This window comes from Zootoca vivipara, chromosome 6 (genome assembly GCF_965207765.1).
Source record: "Zootoca vivipara chromosome 6, rZooViv2.hap1.1, whole genome shotgun sequence".
In the NCBI taxonomy this organism is placed as follows: Eukaryota; Metazoa; Chordata; class Lepidosauria; order Squamata; family Lacertidae; genus Zootoca; species Zootoca vivipara.
Window position 1 is genome coordinate 16697754 of NC_142589.1, and position 17635 is coordinate 16715388.

Sequence of the window (17635 nt, forward strand, 5' to 3'; positions counted from 1 at the left end):
GCTGGACCTCAGTGTCCAGGCAGAACAATGGGAGTGGAAACGCTCCTTCAGGTATACTGGGCCGAGGCCGTTTAGGGCTTTAAAGGTCAGCACCAACATTTTTTAATTGTGCTCGGAAACGTCTTTCAGGACCGGTGTTCTATGAGCAGCCCAGATTCCACAATAAACTGCCCTGTGGAAAGGCTATGTTCTCTTTGCGGGCAAGGAGGATATACATATATATTCTGCCGTGCCAGTTATTGTCTCTGACTCCGCCTACTATTTGGGCTCCCTCCATTCTGCCCTACTGGTCCCAATGGGCACCAGCCACCACTGCATTCTTAGCCCTGGTGCTAGCTATATAGATATAGATATAAGTACACATAATTTAATAAATAATTCCACCCTACAAACACACACACACACACACACACACACACACACACACACACACACCCTTTCAACAAATTATATTTCCAGGACAGCAGACATAAACGTCAGTAAAACAAGAAAAAGACCTGGAACATACGAAAAAGAAAGGAAACCTCCTTCTACTCAGTCAGACTATTGGTCCATCTAGCTCAGTATTGTCTACCCCGATTGGCAGCAGCTCTCCAGGCTCGCAGATGGGTCTTTTCCCAGCCCTACCTGGAGATGCCATTGGAGATTGAACCTGAGATCTTCTGAATGCAAAGCAGATGCTCTGCACTGGGCTGTAGCCCTTCCCCAATGTAATGCTAAGCCAAAGTGTGGCTAAGTATAAGTATTCACAGGGGTGGAGGGGGGGATATGGGTGCTGTGCTCCTCCTCTGGCCCTACCACTGCCGTGCTACCCAGAGCTAAGCTATGGTTTGGCTTAGCGTTGTGTCCCAAACCAGGTTCTTGGTTTCTCTTCCCCTACACGAAAAGCATGAGCAGTAAGCTAGCAACAGTCCTCGGCTACAGCATGTGATTTGGCTGGAGCGAGACAAACTATAGCTTTTTGGTTAGCATGCCAACACTAAGCCCAAACCACGGGTAAGGGAAGATAACCAAGGAGCTTATAATGGGAAATATATACTAATTGGGTAGGCTGACTACTAAATAACAGGAGTCTTTAATTGAAGGAAATATGGTACGCAATGTGGAAGAGGACTCCTTGTACTTTATATGGGTGTACAGGCACTTGTCTGCATTGGTGATGCTCCCAACTGGCTGTGTTTCACCTCCAAACTGGCTGTGTTTCACCTCCAAACTGGCTTTGTTTGTATGAGCAGCAGGGGAAATGACATGGTGTTTTCTCTCTCCTTTCCCTCTTGCAGAGTCACTGTGAGCCCACGACAGAACTTGCCACGCATCGCGTTAAAGGGGACTTTTCAGGGCGCGAAAGTGGTTCGGGGCCCCGACTGGGAATGGGGTAACCAGGACGGTGAGGTGCTTTTTGCCTTTTAGGGGAGTGGGAGTTGGCTCCTTGTGATTGATGTGGGCAGAGAAATTCTATATTCAAGACAAGAAGCAAGAGGCTCTGTCCCTAGGGCCTAATGGATCTGTAGAGAGGGCCTTGGGGGGGGGAATACATTTCCCTCAATCTGCCTGGTGGCTTGCGCTCAGCCAGGTTTTACTCAGTATAGACCTGCTGAAAACCAGTGGGACTCAGTATGTCATGCCCATCAATTTGAATGGGTCCACTCTGAATGAACGAAAGTTGCACTAGTTCTGTGGAGCCTTGCAAAATAAAACAAAAATAACAAGCCCTTGAAACTTTGAGCTCTCACACACTTCCCATTTGCCCCGCCTCTTTCCCCTGGAAAGCCCATGGTTTAGCACTCAATTAGAGCAAACGACGCTTGGGTTTTCCATGGATTACTGCCTTCCAGGTGAAAGCAGTGAGGCAAAAGCAAGACTGCTATTACCCATGTCTAGAAAGCACGAGGCAAGCAGAAAACGGTTTGGTCTTGTGCTTTCTAGGCATGAGAGAAGCAGAACACACCCTGTTGCCTGCAACCCGAAGGGCATAATTTAGATGCAGATAATAATAGCAGTTAATACAGGCGCTGAAGGGGAGAGAAACTGGAAGTTGACGATATAAGTATGACGGGGGATGTCAGCACAACCATGTACTACGGCGCGCAGCAGGTAGAGTTTGCCCTGCAAGGTCTTTCTTTGTGTGTTGCATGTTATAGCTTTTAGAATTCTGTATCTGTTTGCACCCTGTTATTATTTATTCAGTTTAAATAACACCCTTTATCAGAAGTTCCCAGGGCAGTGTACAACATTAAAAACACATCACAGAACATCAATAATAAAAACATAATTAAAAAAAAACATAATAACAGATGGCCTAATAATAAAATAATCATCATAATAACAGTCCAATCCCCCACACTTTCACAGGCCATAGATTATTTAGTAGTCATAGGCCTGGGTAAAGAGGAATTGAATTATTAAATTAAATAACAAACAAACAAACAAACAAACAAATGGTGCACATAGCTTTAGACATAACCTGAAAATAAATGAAGCTTTATGTATAAAAACAGAAAATTATGTCAGGATACATTTTCTACTCTGTGTAGGACTAGTATTTGAGGCTACTGTCCTAAATTTCGTAAACCCGGTATGTGTGATTGATTAAGGGCCCAAGCTACAGGGTTGAATTATTTCCTCTGTTCTTTTTTTTTGGGGGGGGGACTCTTTAAGAAGTGAGTAGCATTTTGTCTCTGGAACCTTCTTGCAACTGCTTGCAGTGGGACAATCTAAATGAGAGTTACTCAGTGGGCTTTAGACCAGGCACCCCCAAACTGCGGCCCTCCAGATGTTTTGGCCTACAACTCCCATGATCCCTAGCTAACAGGACCAGTGGTCGGGGAAGATGGGAATTGTAGTCCAAAACATCTGGAGGGCCGAAGTTTGGGGGTGCCTGGTCTATCCAGATCAATATCCTATTCTTGCCCATTATGGGAATCACACCATCAAGGGCAGAGCGCTTGTGAATCAATCTCCACTCTCAGCAAATAGTTTTGCTTGGATCAGGACCCGGTAAATTGTATAAAAATGGATGGGGTGTCGTATCCAACAAGATCATATCCATCAAAATAAACGGACTTGAGTCAGTCATGCCCATTGATCTCAGTAGGTCTACTCTCGAGTATGGCTAGGTTGGTTTAACACCCAAATGTGTTAATGTTTGCACAACTTAGGCCACTTCCGCACCACACATTCAAATCACTGCGATACCACTTTAACCGTCATGGCTTCCCCCAAAGAATCTTGGGAGTTGTAGTTCGTTAAGGGCATAGCTGCCAAGTTTTCCCTTTTCTCACGAGGAAGCCTATTCAGCATAATGGAAAATCCCTTTAAAAAAGGGATAACTTGGCAGCTATGGTTAAGGGTGCTCTGAGCTGTTAGGAGCCCCCTATTTCCCTTACTGACCCACACTTCTCAGAGTGGTTTGGCAATTAATCCCTCTTCTCAGGGACAGCTGTGGGCAGGATTCCTGCATTGCAGGGGTTGGACGATATGATCCTTGGGGGTCCCTTCCAACTCGTACAATTCTGTGATTTTATTATTCTAACTCTGGGAATTGTAGTTCTGCGAGTCGTGTAACAACTCTCCACACCCTTAAACTATAGCTCCCAGGATTCTTTGGAGGGAGCGTAAGCCATGACTATTAAAGGGATGGAGCACTTTAAAAGTATTTTGCGAATGCAGCCCGTGTTTGTTTTGCTGTGCGGTTGGAATTTTGAGAATCCTCTGCCTCGCAGGGAGGCTGGATTCGAGCGGGTTCCCTTTGTGTACGTCGCCTTATTACTCCACTCCCCCCACCCCTGAAGGCAGGTGATCTGACAGGACTGGAGACGTGCAGCCACTGGGTCAGACAGGCTCCACTCTTGACCTATTAAGCTCCCCTTCTCCTGCGAGGGATTCTTCCTCCCTGCTGTTTTCCTGGGAACTTCTTTCTAATCTTTGGGGCTTTGTTGCAGTTAGAGCCACGGAAGGTCGTGATCTGCAGGTGGCCTCACGTAAGCCGTCTCAACCTCCTGGCAAAGAGCTTGAAATGAAAACCTCTGTGTGTGTGTTATGGATGGGGGAGAATGGTTGAATTGGCACGTTTCAACTGTGCCCTCTTCTTATTCCTGCGGACAGGTGGCGAAGGCAAAGCTGGGCGCGTGGTTGACATCCGTGGCTGGGATGTGGAAACCGGGCGGAGCGTCGCCAGCGTGACGTGGGCCGACGGCACCACAAACGTGTACCGAGTCGGGCACAAAGGGAAAGTGGACCTGAAGTGCGTTGCAGAAGTGACGGGGGGCTTTTACTACAAGGAACATCTCCCCAGATTAGGTACGTGTGTGAAACCCTCTCAGGGGAGGGGGGGGAGTTCTACCCATCGAGTACTTGCAGTGTAATTTGCACTGCGGTCATGCTAAATGCTGGTCTTGAATAGCACACTTTTGGGGGTTTCCCCCAGTAACTTTTTGGGACTTTTTTTAAAAGCGAAAACAAAACCCACGCACCGATTTAGGAGCTGAAGAGAAGATCGGGCTGCTGTTCCTTCTCCTTCCAATGCTCCAGCTGTGAGTGCCGTTCATTGTGTAGCCCGAATGGCACCACGTGCAGGTTTTGGGGAATCCAGCGTTTGCAGGAAAAAGGAAAAAGTTCTGAAAAGAGGGGGGCCCTCCCTAAAAATTAAAATAACACCCTCTCAAATAAACATGGATTGCTGACTGATTTCAGAGAGGGTCAGAGAGGAGAGGAGTGGAATTGAACAGCAGCAGCTCCTATGTGCAGCAATTTGTGCCTATGGTCTTGCTTTTAGAGATTGCCCATCTACCCCAGGATTTAGTTTGTTGTCTGAATGCACTCAAGATGCAAAATTGTCGGCAGCTGCTCTTTCTCTCTCTTTCTCCAGGTAAGCCGGCCGAGTTGCAGAAGAAAGAGAGCACTGAGAGGCACCCGTTCCAGCATGGGGACAAAGTGAAATGCCTCTTGGATATCGACATCTTACGAGAGATGCAGGAAGGGCACGGGGGATGGAACCCGAAAATGGCTGAGGTAGGGGACCGCATTTAAAAAAGGGGGGGGGGGCTTTAAACTTGGGAGGAGGTCCAAAAACAACTCCAGGAGGATTGAGCATGCTCAGTGGCCACAGAATTGTGATGGACTGTTGGTGGGCGAAGAATGGAACAGAATCCTAGACAGCAAGGTCTCCACGCTGCAACATTTTGTTGCAGTTTTCATTTGTGCTATCAATTTTTAAAATGTTTTCTGCTGCTGGCAGGGGTTGTATTCAGCTAAGTTCTTTCTAACTAAGCCAGTGTGGTATACTGGTTAGAGTCCTAGATTGGATCTAGGAGGAGACAAGGGTTCATATCCCCACTCAACCATGAAACCTGCTGGGTGAACGTGGGCCAGTCAGTCTCTCTCGGCCTAACCCATCTATAGAATGTAAATATGAAGAAGAAGAAGAAGAAGAAGAAGAAGAAGAAGAAGAAGAAGAAGAAGAAGAAGAAGAAGAAGAAGAAGAAGAAGAAGAAGAAGAAGAAGAACCTGCACACAGGGTAGACCCATTGAAAGCATTGGACCCAAGTTAGTGTGCTACCAAAGCTTACTGTTCCTGTTGTGCGTGCAGGTGTAAGAGAAAATTATATGTGCTTGTAAAAAGGTAAAGGTAAAGGGGCCCCTGACCATCAGGTCCAGTCGTGTCCGACTCTGGGGTTGCGGCGCTCATCTCGCTCTATAGGCCGAGGGAGCCGGCGTATGAGAATATTAATGTTTCATGTTACTTTTTAATGGAATAATATGCAGGTGAGACACAATGTACACAGAGGTTACATTCAAAATCCAAATCGTGTATAGTCAAAACACATTGGGTTCAATGGCGGGCGGGATTGCCAAAGTCTTTTTTCCCAGGGGCCTGCCCACGTTCCACCCCCTTGGTTGTTCTTGTTTGTTTTGTTTTTGTCGAGTGTTTAAAGGTGAATGCATGCAAGTTAAATGCGGGTAAGTCGCTTGGAGACTTTGATCACCATTTGCCAGCAAAAGATAAATCTTAAGAAATAATAAGAACCATTTGTAACCCACTTCAGGATGGTTGCTGTTTGTGTGAACTTGTGTTTTAAACTTTTGTTACTTTGATCCATGGATATTATTCTGGCCATGGACTTCAGCAATAAATATTTCAGCGGTTTGAAAGTGTATTTGTGAGCGAGGAGGGGCTACTGGCTTGCTGCAGGGGAGGCATCCAATGGTAAAATCTGGCATTTCTTGCTTTCAAATGACAACCTTTAGTTTTCTCTCTCCTCATCTCCCTGCTCCTCCCCAATACTTCTCCATTCCTTTCCTTTCCTTCCAAAGTTCATTGGCCAAACAGGAACTGTCCACAGAATCACAGACAGAGGAGACGTCAGAGTCCAGTTCAATAGCGATACCCGTTGGACGTTCCATCCAGGTGCTCTGACCAAGGTGAGTGCGGCCGACACATCCTGGCGATGGATCTAAAAATTGTGCCGTGGTTCATAGACAGATTGGGGGGGAGGAGAGGGAATGGAAAGTGAGCCTGTTAGCAGGAGAATAACATTTGTTGGCTGATGTATTATTTTGGGGGGGGGATGCTGCAACATGTCGCTGATGCAATAGTAGTGCATTAAAAAGTAAAGGTAAAGGGACCCCTGACCATTAGGTCCAGTCGTGACCGACTCTGGGGTTGCGCGCTCATCTCGCATTATTGGCCGAGGGAGCCGGCGTACAGCTTCCAGGTCATGTGGCCAGCATGACAAAGCCGCTTCTGGCAAACCAGAGCAGCACACGAAAACACCATTTACCTTCCCGCTGTAGCGGTTCCTATTTATCTACTTGCACTTTGACGTGCTTTCGAACTGCTAGGTTGGCAGGAGCTGGGACCAAGCAATGGGAGCTCACCCTGTCGCAGGGATTCGAACCGCCGACCTTCTGATCAGCAAGCCCTAGGCTCAGTGGTTTAGACCACAGCGCCACCTGGGTACATTAGTGGTGGATTTATACTGGACCATCCACATGTCCTTTTGCTTTATTAGTTGTTCCATGACGCTTCCCCAATGTTCCTATGTTATTACCCCCGCAGATCTTTGTTTTGTCCCAGCAAGTGTATATTTCAGTGAATTACCAAGAATTGGTCATTGTCACATTCGTGGACAATTGTCCGCAAATCCTTCTCCCTCCCCAAGTGACAAATGTGAAGTTGTGTAGAGATACACCAATAAGATGTTGGCAGTCGCTTAATTCTGACGTTCAGCGTTTGCTTGCTGTTGTGTCGAAGGGGTGGGGAGAAAGGCGATCCGCTTTCTCTCCGGCTGTCCTTGGCTCCAGCACAAGTTCCGACAAGCAACTCTTTTTGTCAGTGGCACTCTTTTTGTCTGGGTGACTTGCTCTTGATTTGGGGTAGTCTCTCCCCCGAAAGCGCTCTCGCCCGCCTCCTGCAAACCAGATCCAGGAACATCGTACGTGACAATGTCCTGGCCAGGGCAGCTCCTGCCACACAGCTTGAGTCTTGATGGCAGATTCCTCATGGGAGGGGGCTCGATGGCATTACCCTCCTCCCTTGCCGATGTCAGTGGCAGTTGTGGCTGTCTCACCCTCCCCACCAGAAGCCCCTTGTTAATCAAAGTGAAGTTTAATCAGTTGCTCGATTAAAGGAACAAGAAACACGTGATCGAAGGAAAAAAGCTGGCTACCTGTTGTTGTTTTTTAAGCAAATGGAGATGTTCATGGAGGAGGAGTCCCTTCCTGTTTGAACAAGGGTAGTCTCTATTTTGCTTTAGTTTCTATTATGTTGCTCAAGAACTTGGATGGGGTGGCCCACGACCCCCCCCATCTGTTACTGTAAACTCCAGCTCCCATGACCCATCATTAGCTCTGACCATTAGTCATGCTGGCTGGGGCTGGCAGATGCTGGGAATCCAACAGCATCTGGAGGGCCAAATCTTGTTCCCAATCCCTGGTCTTTAAGAGAACCTAAACACATGCCCATTTAAAGCACACAGCGTAAAGAGAAAACAGGGGGTCCCCTCACACAGAAATCAATTAGCAGCGCCGTCTTAAGCGCGCCTGTCGCCATGATGCGCCGGATCTCTCCGGTGCCCTTCCGCCCCGTTTCCCAACGCGGTGGGCGCGGCGCTGCTGCGCGGTGGGCAGGCGGGCAGACACAGCGCGATCTCTCCGGCGCCCTCCCGCCCCGGGCCGGCGCCATCGTGCCCTGCGCCACCGGGGGTCTATGATGAGCCGGCCCTGTCAATTAGCTTCACTTCCTTTAATTTAAAGGGCATATGTTTGTCTGAAATGCGAGGGGAGGACCCACATACTTTAACAATGTTAAGAAATGGTAGATACTAGGAGCCTCTCACCTGGCCTTCCTTGGGAATTATAAGAAACCATCAGATCTGTGCAGTGGTTGAAACTGAGGCAGCTTTGAAAGGTTCAGTGAGTCCGCCATCTTGAATCAAAATGGCGCCCACAAAAATCCACTGTGGATTGTTGTGAGTGGCAGGGTTTGGGGTCGAAAACGTTTGGGGGGCCTGCGACTGGGTTAAAAGGCCCTACGAATGTTTGCCGAAATCTTACCCAGGGATGGTCACCGCCACCATCCTGCGTCTCCACGGTTAATGCTTGATGGATTTAGCTGTCTAAAAAATATAATAACAATAACAATAGTTAATAATAATACTTATATAAAATAAAAAAATTCCTTCAGTAGCACCTTAAAGACCAACTAAGTTTTTATTTTGGTATGAGCTTTCGTGTGCATGCACACTTCTTCAGATACAGTGAAATGGAAGTTTCCAGGCACTTATGTAGAGAAGGGGTGGGGAGGGGTGGGGATGGGGAGGGGGGATCACTCAGAAGGGTGGTGGAAATGGGTGATTGACTGACTGATAGCTGTTGATGACCGCAAACGACTGCAAATGGTTTTGCATGAAAAAGCAAGGGTTGAGATGGCTGAAGATCGCTTATCATGTATAATGAGATAAGAACCCGATATCTCTGTTCAAACCAGGTCCCTCCATGGTTTTGAGCTTGGTGATAAGTTGCAATTCAGCAAGCTCAAAACCATGGAGGGACCTGGTTTGAACAGAGATATCGGGTTCTTATCTCATTATACATGATAAGCGATCTTCAGCCATCTCAACCCTTGCTTTTTCATGCAAAACCATTTGCAGTCGTTTGCGGTCATCAACAGCTATCAGTCAGTCAATCACCCATTTCCACCACCCTTCTGAGTGATCCCCCCTCCCCATCCCCACCCCTCCCCACCCCTTCTCTACATAAGTGCCTGGAAACTTCCATTTCACTGTATCTGAAGAAGTGTGCATGCACACGAAAGCTCATACCAAAATAAAAACTTAGTTGGTCTTTAAGGTGCTACTGAAGGAATTTTTTTATTTTACTTCGATCCAGACCAACACGGCTACCTACCTGTAACCAATACTTATATAGTTATTTGTACCCCATCCATCTGGGTTGCCCCAGCAGCTCTGGGCAGCTGTGTATATTATATTATTTTATAATATAAAATATATTATATATCTATCTATCTCTTTCTTTCCTATGATTCCTTTCTCCCCCGCGCACCGAAAAGAAAAAAGCTTCTGATTTTCTTTTTCCTTGTAGCTCAACACCTTTTGGGTTGATGATGTTGTCCGGGTGATAGATGATATGGAAAGAATCAAGCAGTTGCAAGCTGGTCACGGGGAGTGGACTGATGAAATGACCCCTGTGAGTGTCCTTCCTATTCCAAGACAGCTCAGTTACTTAAAACAATCCAGTCCATGCTTTGCCCTCCCCCCTCTCCCCTGGTGTGTTAAAACTCGAACGCAGGTCTCCAGCTGCCACCATGTAGGGGAAGGGCTCACTGGTAGATCATCCCCTTTGCATGCAGGAAGTCTCAGGTTCAATCTCTGGGAGAGGCAGCTGTCTGAAACCCTGGAGAGCTGCTGCCAGACAGTGCAGACAGTACTGAGCTAGATGGACCCAATGGTCTTGATTCTGCATCAGGCAGCTTCCTGTTTTCCTAACATCAGCTCTGCCCACTGATTGGCTTCTGCCCAAGCTGACCCCGGCAAAGGGGTATTCAATCCCATCTTGCCCACTACCAAATCTTTGCCTTATTATGTCCCCCAGCCAGTGTGGTGTGGTTAGAGCAGTGGTGGCCAAACTTGCCCCTCCAGCTGTTTTGGGACTACAACTCTCATCACCCCTGGCCAACAAGACCAGTGGTCAGGGATGATGGGAATTGTAGTTCAAAAACAGCTGGAGGGCCAAGTTTGGCCACCATTGGGTCAGAGACTAACACCTGGGAGATCAGGGTTCAAATCCCCACTCAGCCATGAAGCTCACTTGGGCCAGTCACTGCTTCTCAGCCTATCCTACTTCACAGGGTTGTTGTGGGGATTAAATGAGGAGGTGGGGGGAACCTCATATGCCAACTTGAGCACCTTGGAGAAAATAGGTGGGATAGAAATGAAATGAAATAAATAAAACACTGTTTCCCAGCTGACACACAGACAAAAGAGAAGAAGCATTCAGTGTTCATTTCCTGCAAACAAAATATTTTTGGATGCAACATTATATTTTGTTAATTCTGGAGATGTGCATATTTCCTCAGAGATATGTCCCACTTTGGTCAGTGAGGCTTACTCCCTAGTGAGTGAGTTTCTTTCTTTTAAGGATTGCAGCCTGACTTGATTAATTGGTTGGTTTGATACATATTTTTTATTAAAAAAAACATTGTATACATTGCATACAATTTCTTTACTTTGTTCAGCAAGGCTTGCTCCCTAGCAAACAGTTTAATGGTCAAGTGAACGATATATACATTTTGTGAAGTAAAATAATCATAAAATGTCAATGTGTTGTTGTTGTTGTTTAAAAAAGGATTATGGCCTTGCTCAAATGATTAGAATAAATCAATTTTTTAAAAATCTCCAAAGCCTTCATTATGACATCTAAAATCAAAGAATGATTTCTCCCCCCTCTCTCTTTTCATTTGCATGCAGGATTTTGAGTTGTGTGCAGATTCACTGCATCCGCTTTTAATTGATTGGATCGCTGATTCATTCAGCAAGACATTTTAAAAACCTGGTAACAGCGCTAAAGGGGGAAGCATTCAAAAATATGACCAGTATCTCACATTCAACCCACAGATCGTAACTTGCTCCGCCCGTCTTGAGTTTTTGCGCATCTAGTATATTATTCATAGCTGTCAAGTTCTCCCTTTTTTAAAGGGAAATTCCCTTATGCTTAATAGGCTTTCTCGCGAGAAAAGGGAAAACTTGACAGCTATGATATTATTCCATAGCACTTCATGGTTTTGTTTTTTTTCTGAGAAGGAGCTGATTGACACACATACCTTTTTAAAAGCGCCTGACTTCTCCTTGCATTAAGGCAGGCATCCCCAAACTTCGGCCCTCCAGATGTTTTGGACTACAATTCCCATCATCCCTGACCACTGGTCCTCCTAGGTAGGGATCATGGGAGCTGTAGGCCAAAACATCTGGAGGGCCGCAGTTTGGGGATGCCTGCATTAAGGCTTTGCTGTCTTGGAATCCCATGTCCCAGGTGTGGGGAACCTTTGGCCCTCCATATTGCTGAACTGCCAGCTCCCATCTTCCCTCTGACCATTTGTCAAGCTTGCTCGGGTTGATGGGAGTTGTAGTTCAGCAGCAACTGAAGGTTACCCACACCTGCTATATATTGCTCATTGGCTATGGAATTTTGACTTGACAGTTGTGGGGAGGGGGTATGGAATGGTATATACTGGAAAGGGGCATGGCTGGCCGGCTAGTGAAATTGATTGCACATTCTTCAAAAGGACATGGCTGGCTGGAAACAGGAGTACTCCACAATGTAATGTTCTGCTGCTTTTCTTACTTAGACGGAACAAAAAGGATGAGTAACAAGAAGGAGGTTTTCCCCCCCGACCCCTCACGTTTCAATTTTCCCTTTCCCTTTGCAGACCCTGGGGCACATTGGCAAGGTGATCAAAGTGTTTGGAGATGGGGACTTGCGGGTGTCTTTTGCAGGCCAGTCCTGGACCTTCAACCCCGCTTGCCTGACGGCCTACCAGAGGGAGGAAGATGCAAACCTCATGACCACCGAGGATGCCAAGGAATCTAAAAGTGAGGAGTCTGAAAGGAAAGCAGTAACCAGCTTAGGAGGGAGGGGGGAAACCTTTTAATAATCTGTATTACATTTCATTTAAGGACATAAGAAGGGCATACAGGAAGCCCCACCTGTGTTTTGAATTAATAGAATCATAGAATTGTAGAGTTGGAAGGGACCCTAAGGGTCATTTAGACTTAGTCCAACCCCCTGCAATGCAGAAAGCTAAAGCATCCATTTCCTTGGCACTGATGGGCTGAGTTGATGTGATGGCACAGAATGTTCAGGAGCTTTCTAGCTGCTAAAAGGATAAAGCAGTTCAGACTGTTTGCAGCCCGGCCTGTGTAAGAGACGTTTCTGCAGTTCCTTGTGGGCTGCTGTACATTTATGCGGCTTGCTAAAATTGATTAGATTGAACACAGGTACTGAGACAATTATCCCTCTTGATTTTTATTTATTTTTCAAGCAACAATACAATACCAAAAAATACACAAGCCTTTCCTTGTCTTTCAGAGAGGGCCCATTGTAGCGTGTTTGCCTATAATATCTTTCGAAAGTGGCCCATGGACCTCCCAATAATGTTGTTTTGTATGTAATAAAAAACATGTTTTATGGCCATCATGTTGCCATGTTCAATTCCTATGCCCCTCCCTGCTGAAATATGAGAGGTCCCATCAGTATGGGCATTCTGTCGGCTCCCCAAAGCACACCTGTCTAGGCACCGGTCCCCTGAACTGAACTTAGGATTTTTTATTTTAACTGCTTTCATTGTTTCATTGTATATTTTAACTAAGCGTGTTTTGATGTCACTGTGTATTTTAATTAGGGATTGATTTTATAGTTGTAAACCGCTTAAAAGCCATTTGGGCATATAAGGGGCGTATAAATTAATATAAGAAGAAGAAGAATGTTTTGTTGATACAATTGCCACAGATGTGACCTTTTCAATGGTGGCTCTGCATTTGTGGAATCCCTTCCCTAGTGAGATGCGTCTGTTTCCAATGTTACTAAGTTTCCAGCGGAAACTGAAAACAGCCCTGTTGAAAAGCATTTGGTGGCTGAAGAATACTGTTCCCAGCATCCCTCCCCCGAGGTCACTGAATGAAATCACATTTTTAATTGTCACTGTTTTTAGATCATTTTTATAGATCTTATATAGTTTTACACATTTACTACAACTGTGTTTAGAAGGTTTTACAATGCTTTAAAAAAATTGTGGGTGTTTTTGCCACCCTGGGCTCCTTCAGGAGGAAGGACGGGATGCAAATCCACAAGTGGGAGCGGGGGGATCTCATGCCGTCCCTGTCTGCCTGGTGTAGTAATTGGAGGACTGTTTTCCATCTCTCCTAACAGGCACGCTGCTCTCTGTGGTGGGAAGGCTGCTGTCCCAAAAGACGGAAGCGGACAGCCCTGGGCGCCTGGTCATAGAGGCAGCACATGGAAATGTATCCAAGGTCCGCGATCTGGTTCAGAAATATCCTGAGAAGGCAAGTCGTCTCTGGAAATGGGACGCATATTGCATTTTTTAAAATATCTTAAAACTTCCTGTGTATGTGTTCAAATTTGTTTTAAAAGTATTTATTTATTCCTTCTTTCCCACACTCTCATTAATGATCTCCTAATTAAGTGATTATAGAATCCTTTGTGTACCTTACCTTTCCCATACGAAAAGTATGCATGCCAACCAAATCTGCGTTACCATTCGCTGAAAACTGCAGGAGAGAGTGGTCTTTTTTAAAAAAGAGTTTCAAAGCAGTTTACGAAAAGGATAAAGCAATAAAAATTATTGGTGAAAACAATTAAAACAACTGCTTAGAACATTAAAAAACCAATAGTGGGTTGTATCCAGTTATCAGATGTAAATGCAAACAACAGTAAGAAGCTAAGTAGAGCCCTGCAGGTAGCTTAGGCTAAAGGTCCACCTGGACCAGCATCCTTTTCTCACAGATGCCAGCCAGATGCCTTCAATGAAGCCTGCAAATACAGCAGCAACATTCTCCCCAGTTGATTCCCAGGAACTGGTATTCAGGGGAACTCGCAAAGACTTTTTAGTGAAGCGGCACTAGCAATTGAGAACACCGTTCCCCTTGAAACCAGACAGACACCTGCACTTCTGCTCTTTCATCACCTGCAGTAAACTTTGTTTCATTTTGACGAGTTTTTTCCTTTTAAAAAAAGAAAAATTAATTGAATTTTAGAGAATTAATTTGATTCAGTGTCATCCACCTTGTTCTGTAAATTTATTGGTCTTCATAATTTCGTGATCTTTATGTTGTTGTTGCTTTGAGTTGGCTGTTTACCAGCCTTCTTGTTGAATAAATGAAACGATGACCTTACCTTGTCTCATCAGGTCGACGTCAAAAACCAGGGCAGGACAGCCTTGCAAGTGGCCTCTTACCTGGGACAGGTGGAAGTGGTGAAGATCCTGTTGCAGGCCCACGCCAACATCAACCTGTGGGACGAGGAAGGGGACACAGCTCTGCATTACGCAGCATTTGGGTAGGTGGTGACCCCTGAGAACAGCTGTCACTCAACATGTGCATTTGGCCTTCTTAGTCCAATGGAAGTTGTCCACCATGTGGCCTTGGCCTGCCTTCTTACTTACAACCAATCAGGGCTTAGCTCTGTCTGTCTTTGCTCTGGCTCTGCCTCCCATTGGTCTACCTGCCTTCCTCCCTGTCAACTTCAGAGGGAACCAGCCACCACTGACTAAGACCCCTGGACTTAACCTCTGAAGAATAAATGTTTGTAATATGAATCTGGGGGCCGCTCCAAAAAGTTCTTCTAAGCCCTCCTTGCCGATCACAGCAGGCATAGTTCTAATAATAGCCTGTTCTATTTATATACACCCTATTTTCTTCAAGTCGGGCTTGCTCAAAGCAGTTCACACAAAAGCCTAAATATGGCAGTACAATTTATATATTTGAAACTGCTTTTGTAGGGTGATAGTCCTACTCAGAGTAGACCCATTTCAATGGGTCTACTCCAAGGAGTACTTCAATGTACACTGTTTTCTTGCATTGTAAAATTGCTTTGAGATGTTTCAGAGTACGAGACGGCTTCCTGTGTCTTAAGGCAGAGGTTTTCAAAGGGTGTGGCAGGAGGGAATGGCAAGCGTGGCAGGAAGATTCAAGGACAATCAAAGAAACATTTAAACATTTCAGTGTCGCCACACCGATACTATGGTATCAAAATAATTCCTTTTAATTTGCAGAATATGGATAGATATCTTTTCAGAATGAAAGGGCACTGGCTACTCTTTTACAGTTCTCCACGACATACTGTTGTGAACAGGGATTTTCAACTCTGACAAATAGGAAAGATCAGAAAAGAGAGAGGCTTCTTCGTGTTGATAAGATGAGAGTTTGTCTCAAATTAGACCTAATATAAATGAGCAAAAACAAGCTTACACCTCTTCTTGAGTTTGTATACATACTTAAGGTACAGGCTCATTTAGAATTATACTTTGGGAATGATTTGTGTTCTTGTTTTATACTTTCTGGATGCCCCATGTTCATATTATAAAGTAGTTGTGTTCTGTGTTATAAATCATGCACTGGTAGGAGTTGTTTCTTTGTTTTCCAGTGTATTCCTTATCAATTAAAAAAAAATTGGTGTGGTGGGAGCAAATTTTTATTCTGAAACCATGACCCAGAGAAAAAAGTTTGAGAACCACCATCTTTTTATATCTATCTTATGATTTTCAGTTTCATACATTTCAATAATTTTACAATCCTTTTAACATTTCAAAACTTGACTTCCTTCCCCCTCTTTCTGCAATTTATTCTTAATATTTTCTGCATATCCAAATTAGCTTAGTTTGCTCATTTATTCATCTACTCTAAATATCTACGTACAGTACTCTTATAAAACTGCAGGTTGTTACAATAATCCTGCCAATGTTCTTATCTGTTTGTAACTATTCCATAAAGCATTTTCATTGTTTTGATTTCTTATTTTTCCGGTAAGTTTTGCCATTTCTGCATCTTCCATAAGTTTTTGTATCCACCTGAGAACCACTGTCTTAAGGGAAGGGTTGTATCTCAGTGCAAGAGTATTTGAAGGTCCCGCGTTTATCCCCCAGCATTTCCCGGAGGGAGATGCCTGCTTGAAACCCTGGAGAGCTGCTGCCCATCAGTGCAGGCAATACTGAACTAGGTGGGACAATGGTCTGCCTCAGCAGAAGGCAGCTTTCAGTGTTCCTCAACACCTGTGGCCTGTCATTCTTTCCTCTTGATTTTTCACCCCTCTCGCTGTCCAGGAACCAAGCAGACGTGGCCCGATTCCTGGTCAGCAAAGGGGCCAATGGCGATCTCCGGAACAACGCCAAGTGCACAGCCCTCTACATTGCCGTCAACAAAGGCTTCACAGAGGTCGTGCAGGCTCTCTGTGAGCACAACTGCGACGTCAACCTGCCGGTGGGTTTTGTTTCGTTTTATGAATCTTTGCATTTGCATTCTAACTCATGGAATCATAGAATTATATCGAGTTGGAAGGGACCCCGTCGATCATCTAATCCAGCCCCCTGCAACGCAGGGAATTTGCAGCTGTCCCACGTGGGGATTGAACCTGTGACCTTGGTGTTATCAGCACCCTGCTCTAGCCAACTGAGCTGGTTGGGGGGAGGCATGTTGTGTTGTGGATTCTTTGTGCCCGTCAGTGAAGTGGAGGTGATTTGAGCAGCTAACAGGCAAGGGCTTTATGGATTGAAAGAGGTAGACACCTGCAGTGATAGTGGCTAGCTTAGAGGACATCCACAGGGGTTTAGGCACATTGACGGAGGGGAAGTCTGTCATTGGCTGCTGGTCAGGGCATTAATGGTGCCCCTGAATGGAGTGTGGGAAGAGCTGTTTTGCCCGGGTCCTGCTTGCAGGCTTCCCATTGGTGACTGCTGAGAACAGGATGCTGGACCTAGATGGGCCTTTGACGGGATCCAGCAGTCGGGGGATCTTCTTGTGTTTTTATTCATTGTACTCTCCCTGGGTGGCTTTGAAAAGGGGCGATGGGTAAATTCACAGAGGATCAGCCTATCAATGGCTGCTAGCCATGATGTGTCTGTTCCTCCCTCCCCTCTTGGAGACACCTGACAGAGATTTTGTGTACCGTCCCACCTCTCCTCCTCAAGGATTCGTACGGCGACACCCCCCTGCATTACGCCATCACGGCCGACTTCAAGTGCATCATCGAGGCCCTCACCGAAGTCCCCAACATCGATTTCACCGTCCAGAACCAACAAGGATTCAATCTGTTGCAACATTCGGCTCTGAAAGGGAACAAGCTGTAAGCAAAAGAGTGAAATGACCTTAAGAAATAAGATCTAAATCTATAACAGACCATAACCCAGTTAGTTTGGAGTTAGAAGATAGAAAGGAAATAAATAGAAGGTGGAGAATAAACGAAACATTGCTAAACAATGAAAGTATAGTGGAAAAAAGCACAAGAATTATTAAAGGAATTTTTTGAAATAAATAAAACACAGGATACGAATATTAGAGCAATCTGGGATGGCCAACATATCAACAGTTATTAATTAAAGAACTTGGTG

The 17635-nt window shown here is 45.4% G+C and overlaps 1 protein-coding gene across 7 annotated transcripts in view; it reads left to right on the top strand.

Moving 5' to 3' along the window:
• Window positions 1–17635, top strand: part of MIB2 (MIB E3 ubiquitin protein ligase 2) — a 67331-nt gene that overhangs the window by 43285 nt on the left and 6411 nt on the right. For 4 of the 7 annotated variants that reach the window (XM_035120288.3, XM_035120291.3, XM_035120289.3 and 1 more), the window contains 10 exons: window positions 1281–1387; window positions 4105–4299; window positions 4868–5010; window positions 6313–6420; window positions 9601–9705; window positions 11945–12107; window positions 13444–13577; window positions 14441–14589; window positions 16352–16508; window positions 17216–17370. In XM_035120288.3, the coding sequence (XP_034976179.1) occupies window positions 1281–1387; window positions 4105–4299; window positions 4868–5010; window positions 6313–6420; window positions 9601–9705; window positions 11945–12107; window positions 13444–13577; window positions 14441–14589; window positions 16352–16508; window positions 17216–17370 (1416 nt within the window). The remainder of the gene's footprint in view (window positions 1–1280; window positions 1388–4104; window positions 4300–4867; window positions 5011–6312; window positions 6421–9600; window positions 9706–11944; window positions 12108–13443; window positions 13578–14440; window positions 14590–16351; window positions 16509–17215; window positions 17371–17635) is intronic. The other 3 variants (XM_035120292.3, XM_088671636.1, XM_088671635.1) reach the window with 1 other exon arrangement.